Below are 6,404 nucleotides of genomic sequence, written 5' to 3'. Positions count from 1 at the left end.
CTAACATGCTATACTATCAAAATTACCGTGCCAATAACCTTAATTCAATAGTAATAGACTGTCATGAATAAATTTATATATTTATTAAAATGTTTGGTATAACAATCACTGATTTTTTTTAAAGTACCAATTAATATTGGCAAATTAATATAACATAGGTATTATTCGATTCCTTCCATGTCATAATGGTTATGCATAAGCAACTCTTGAACTGGAGAGGGTAGGGGAAGACCAGAAAAGGGTGATATATGGTTTGGTGTCCCACAAATATGTATAAAAGTAGTGCAACAAACAACGAAAGTGATAGATAACTTTAAGGTAGTTAAATGAATTTAATTTTTAAAGGGCGTGAACGGTTAAACTTTTTGAGTGTTGGAAACAACAATTCTATTCACGTATACAGTAAAGAAAAATGGGAGATCTAGACAATTTTCTTGAGCAACCAAATTTTGTAAATACGAAAATGGGGCAATCAAAGGGTATGTGTGTAACTAAAATAGTATAATGCTACCGACCCCTCTCATCATCTAATGGACCAAACCAAAGGCTAATAAGCAAGCATGCAGACTTGAGAACTCAAGACAGGACCACATTTTCTTTCTAATATCTATAAACTTAGCATAAGGTGCCTCCTCAACTTGCAGTAGTGAGAATATAAAATTAGAAAACAATCAAAGGGCATTGCCACAAATAGAGAGGGTGGTGGTTAAAATATTGGCACAGCTTGGCCACCATCCTTGATTTGCACCATCCTATTTTGGGTTTTAGAGATGAAGGGGAGAGTGAGAGAGGTAGAAAAGCAAGTATAATCAATGTAAGATACTTGAAAAGATTAGATCAGTGGCAATTAGTGATGTTATAATTCATTCAAAAATAAAATAATATTAAAGAAGGGGTCACATAGTACTAAAAGGAGTTGGTGGAGGGACCTTGGTGTGCATGAAAACCAAACCTCATTGGAGTGTTATTTTCCATTACACTTGTACGCTTTCATCTCCCTTCTTTCCCTTCACTTCAACTTTCTCTCTCCTTTCCTTTGCTCTTGTCTACCGACATCGCTCCAATCTAATGGGGTTAGTTCTATTTCTGCGTAGGATTCGATGCTGCTACTCTTTCTTCAGTCTCTCTAATCACTGAGTTTCATATGTTAGTGCTCTCCCTTTTGGTCTCTTCTCCTTCTTGGAGTTAACGGTTATTGTCAACTTACTCCTTGGAACTTGATGCTGACATAAGAAAAACTCCTTGGAACTTGACTTTTCTATTTCATGGTGTGTGTGTGTGTTTTATTTTGTTTTTTTGGTTCTTCTTGTATCTCTAGCTTGGGTTCCTGGCTCTGTTGGTTTATGTATCTTAGTTTTGTACTTCGTATGTATGCTCATATCTGGTTTATTGTTTTTCTGTTGGGATAGTTGTTGGGGTGTGTTTTTCTTGATTGTAATTCCCATCTCACTTTTGTCTTCTTCTAATTGTCTTCACTTTTGTGTCACTTTTCAAGCTCTAAGGTCTTCTGATTATTGCTTTGGCTTTCTAGAATAGTCTAATTAACTTATTTTGTGTGTTATTAGTTAGTATTATAGTTGATTATTGGCAAGGCATGGAAATTGAAATTGTCTTTTGATGTATATTTCAATTCAGCTCCTCTCTGTTGATGTTTATGCTGAAGACTGAATAAAAATCTGAGGTACATGCCATTTATGTACTGATTCTCCCCTCTTTTCTTTTTCTTTCTTGGAAAATTTGATATTTTGTATCTTCCCCTTGGCCTTATTAGTTGTCTTGCTTTGATGGTTGTTATTCCATCCTTGCTTACAGGAACTTTTTTTCTACGCACCAATACCATTAACTTAGAAATCATCTTTTGGAGGGCGTATATGGCGATGCAAACTGTTTATCTTAAAGAACATGAAGGAAATGCACCCAATTTTGTGGGGGCCTTGTCATCTGCAGCTTCAGCACCCTGGTGGAGTGCTTTTGGATCTCAAGCTGTTCATGGGGGTGAGTCTTGTGTACAAATGAAACCCTTTTCATTGGAGCTTCCTAACTGCATAGACCAGCATGCTGTCAATAAGCCTTCGGCAAGAGGAGCTGAACATGTGTTGGGCAAAGGACATACAACTCAGTTTACCATCTTTCCAGGTATTTAATTTTGGATGTATCTCTCTGGTTAAGTTGTACAATTTAGTTCAATGCGTTTTCACCAAAATAGTAATTGAAATTAACTATTGATGGAGTTATGAGTAATATTTCTAGTAAGGTTTGATTCCTAAAAATGTCCTTCTTGGGTGGGAAATGCCTATACAAACACATACTAACTGCACATAGTTTGAGAAAATCAAAGAAAAAGCAAAAAAGTTATTTATTTCTTCTTAAACTTTGGATGGCTAAAAAAACTATCTTGCAACAAATATTCTGGCCCTTTGTTTTCGGACTTATTTTCATTTGAAAGAAGAATGATATGCAAACAAGGGAAGCTTGATGTTCAGAATGGTGGGTCACCTCACCATCACCACAAGGAAATAAATTATACATATGAACGATCTAAGGACTTCAACTTAATTTTTCTTCTTGATTTACTAACGTTAGAGTGTGACTAATTGTGCTTATTGACCTGAACTGGTGAAAGTAAAATAAAAAATTACTTCACTGAAAACATTGCAGACGACACTTTAGAGTTTACCCCTTTTGTCAATGAAATAAAAAGGTTAACGTACTCACATCGTCTCTGTAGTATCTCTCCAAACTCAATTAAGTTTCTACAGTCCAAAACCCTTTAAAAAGTCCCTTATAATTTTCAAACAATGCAAAAATGGTCCATATTGTAGTTCAATACTTTCACTCTAAACAGAGAATAAATCCAATAAACATGGTTGATTACCATTGTTGGAAAACTGTAGGGATTTTCTCAAAATGGTTTTAAAATTTAAACTCGGTAGGGACATAATTGAATTTTGAGTGAAAACTATAGGGAACAAAATTTGATTTAAAAAAAATCCGTGGACAGTATTTCAGTACTTAATTAGCTTGAATTTTGAGGAAACTGCTTTCCATAATCACCTCAAAAGACTGTCATTATTGAACGGATACTGATACGAATATGGATATGACATGGACACAAACACTTCAACAAATATAATTTCTAAAATGTAAACACGAAGACATGAATCTATATGTTATTATTATGAATCATATAAATTGACAATTATGTGAAAAAGATTAGTCAAATATAATAAAAATGAATCTAATTCATTTATCTAAAATCCAAAAAGTGAAAAAAATATAATTTATTTAAGGGATTTCATCCCTTTCTTGATTATCATTATTGAAAACAACACTTTAGCTTAAATTCATTTAAAAACAAATTAACAATTTAAAGAAAATTCACATTGTATTGAAGATATGATAAGAAAATTAAAAAAAAACATTTTCAATAATTCATATATAATCTAAATATTTCTGATCATGAGTAGGTTTTGTTTTTTCTTTCAAGTCATAATTATACAAAAGTTTGAGATTTTAAAATTATTGTATTTTTTTTTTTTAAGATTGTGTTAAAATAATGTTAAAATGGTTAGATATTCATTTGAATTGAACATTTATGTGTATCTCCTTATACGTTTCAGACACATGTGTGTCATATGCTGTAATTAAGCTAAGATAGTCAATAAATTTAGCTGAGGGTTGAAACTCGAAACATTCTACCAACTGATAACCTTCAGAAGTAAGACCATTAATAAGATATATCATCTCACACTTTCACACACACTAGCAGAAACACATTCATCCACAGAGAGTATTAAACTACTGTTTTAAAAAAAAATTGGTATTATTGATGAAGCCAATTCCTACTGTCTTCTCACGCTGTGTTCCAAAATTCCATAAAGATTGCTCATCAAAATGCTGTTTATCAGTTTTAAGACAGATAAAATGAGATTATCCTTTTAGGCCCATGTGCTAGCTTCCAAAACACTTGAAACTGATTTTTTCGTGGATTGAGTTCTGAATCTAAAATCCCATCGCAGACTCCCGTAGAATTGTTGATTGTTTAGAAAACTACTCTGCTTTTGTTTTTCATTTGTTAGAAGTGACAGTGTTTGCTGTACTTGACACATCAACTTTCCTGTGGTAACCATTAAGACGTTTCTTCTTCAGATGATTGTAAAATGTCAGATGAAGCGCAAACGCTTCAGACAACCATATCACTGCAGCCATCACTAGCTGACTCCCATTCTCGTTTTGAGATAGGATTTAGTCAGCCCATGGTAAAATCTTCTCTCAAAAGTAACCACTTTGATGTTTTAGCATTTTTTATTTGTGTGATTAAACATGTTTTACTTTTTCTTGGTACCCTTCTCTTTGTAGATATGTGCAAAATATCCCTATACGGATCAATTTTATGGGCTCTTCTCAGCTTATGCACCTCAAATTTCGGTCTGTCTTTTACTTCACCAAGCTTGGTTATACATGCTCTCACTATATATGCTTTTGCCTTTGGTAATATAATGTAATCTTTCACTGTTTACTAAATCATCTATGTACCATCTGTAACAATTTAGGGACGTATAATGCTGCCACTTAACATGACATCTGATGATGGACCAATTTACGTAAATGCTAAGCAGTACCATGGAATCATTAGGCGTCGGCAGTCCCGTGCCAAAGCTGTACTTCATCACAAATTGACTAAACGTCGCAAGGTATCCCAATTTTTTTTTCATCTTATACTAATCAACATATTGTAGCCTCACTCAGCTTCACCCAAATATGACTTATGCAGTGGTGGATTATTTCTTTTAAGTAACGAGTACTATATACCATTGCAATATATAGTGCATTTGTTAGGTGCATGCTGTCATAATTCTTCAAATATGATTCACAGTTCAATACCATTCGATTGGATTTGACTATTTATATCATAAGATGAATCTTACGTGACTTTGTATCATAGTATCATACTCTATAGACATGAATGAATTTGTGCAATTTTTTATATGAATCACTCATTCAACTATTCATTTTTATTTTCTTTCACCAATTCTCATGAAAGAAATAGAAAAGACATAAAAGTTTAAATTGTCAAATGAGCTTCACAAACTTGGATCATCTCAGCAATAAACACTTGTATTCTTTTGTGATTTTAACAGGCAGAAATAATATGACAATGAATTATGATATCAAGTACGTTTAAAATTCTTTTAACAGAAGAAATTTGATCATTAAGGTGTTTCTGTATTAAAGAATCCAATCTCACATTCTGTGCTGATCACTGGCACTGATTACTTGTGAAATAGTACTATTTCCTCTTAACTGAATTGTAAATCTGTCTTACAGCCTTATATGCATGAATCGCGCCATCTCCATGCAATGCGGCGACCAAGAGGATGTGGAGGTCGCTTCTTGAACACAAGAAAATCTGCTAATGGAAATGGCAAAACTGGAAATGAAGTGCATGAAACTGTAGGTGAACGATTGCATTCCAGTGGTTCTCAGAGTTCTGAATTCCTTCAGTCTGAGGCTGGAACTTTGAATTCATCAAAAGAGACTAATGGCAGCAGTCCAAATATTTCGGGCTCAGAAGTGACTAGCATGTATTCACGTGGAGGTCTTGAAAGATTTTCCCTCAATCATTTTGGATCTTCTGTGCACACTCTGGTAGACATGATAGATGGTGGGCGTGGTATGATCATACCCACCAAATGGGCTGCAGCAGCAGGTAACTGCTGCAACCTTAAAGTTTGACTAGCAAAGAATCAAGGGGGGGGTTTAGTTCAATGATGCACCAAGCCCCTCCTTTATGAGACCAGATGAAGAAGCTTGTTTTCAGTTGGCTGTGTTGACTGTGACAAGTTTCGTTCTGTAGGATCGTCCTAACATCTGGTCTAGGCAATTCATCCCTGGCTCATACTTTGGCAATCCATCCTTGGCTCATAGTAACTGTAGGCAACTCATCCTTGGCTCAATGTACCTGTAGTAATTTGTCTTTCTGCACCGAACTGTCTTTGACATGCTACAAACTAATGACTTGATACCCTGACGCAGAAGACAATTCAGTGTCTTTATCTTTGTGTGAAAATAAAAGCATGAAACTCCACTTATGTGTATTTCTGCTATGTCTAAACTTGGTTTTGTATTTAGGAACTATGTATTATAGAACTTTGACGTGTGGTCTTTGTTAAAACAATGCACTGGTGTGTTTTTCTCCTCTTGAGCAAGTCAAAATTTTATTATCCTACCAAACTATCGCCATATGCAGCAGACAAGTCAAAGGTAGATGGACTATCTCATAGCCACATCAATCCATCGTCTAAATATCAAGAAATATCTGATAACTAGACAGCATTATTCACTGAACTCAGATGTTACACTAAAAAAAATAAACTAAATTTTTATAACAAAATAATTTGTTG

The 6,404-nt window shown here is 34.3% G+C and overlaps 1 protein-coding gene across 11 annotated transcripts; it reads left to right on the top strand.

Moving 5' to 3' along the window:
* The first annotated feature begins 522 nt into the window (after positions 1–522).
* On the top strand, positions 523–6,199 carry LOC137814643 (nuclear transcription factor Y subunit A-10). Of its 11 annotated transcripts, none has more exons than XM_068617475.2 (8): positions 523–982; positions 1,095–1,146; positions 1,636–1,681; positions 1,813–2,136; positions 4,150–4,259; positions 4,360–4,428; positions 4,554–4,694; positions 5,329–6,199. In XM_068617475.2, exons 4-8 carry the CDS (start codon positions 1,872–1,874, stop codon positions 5,734–5,736), a joined length of 993 nt encoding a protein of 330 aa, XP_068473576.1. In that variant the 5' UTR covers positions 523–982; positions 1,095–1,146; positions 1,636–1,681; positions 1,813–1,871; the 3' UTR covers positions 5,737–6,199. The 11 variants fall into 11 exon arrangements, with proteins under 11 accessions (XP_068473576.1, XP_068473577.1, XP_068473578.1 ...); XM_068617476.1 differs by having other exon boundaries at positions 533–982; positions 1,095–1,268; XM_068617482.1 differs by having other exon boundaries at positions 643–982; positions 1,636–1,696.
* Positions 6,200–6,404: the final 205 nt, after the last annotated feature.

This window comes from Phaseolus vulgaris, chromosome 1 (assembly GCF_051622355.1).
Source record: "Phaseolus vulgaris cultivar YP4 chromosome 1, ASM5162235v1, whole genome shotgun sequence".
NCBI lineage: Eukaryota > Viridiplantae > Streptophyta > Magnoliopsida > Fabales > Fabaceae > Phaseolus > Phaseolus vulgaris.
The sequence above is the reverse complement of the archived record's forward strand: the minus strand, read 5'-3'. Positions and strand labels throughout refer to the sequence as shown.

Bases quoted from the DNA above. Each gene is read 5' to 3' on its own strand.
- LOC137814643 (XM_068617475.2), top strand. From the start codon at position 1,872: ATGGCGATGCAAACTGTTTATCTTAAAGAACATGAAGGAAATGCACCC. The intron at 2,137-4,149 runs GTATTTAATTTT...TTTCTTCTTCAG, and splicing joins TCAGTTTACCATCTTTCCAG to ATGATTGTAAAATGTCAGAT. The intron at 4,695-5,328 runs GTATCCCAATTT...TCTGTCTTACAG, and splicing joins AATTGACTAAACGTCGCAAG to CCTTATATGCATGAATCGCG.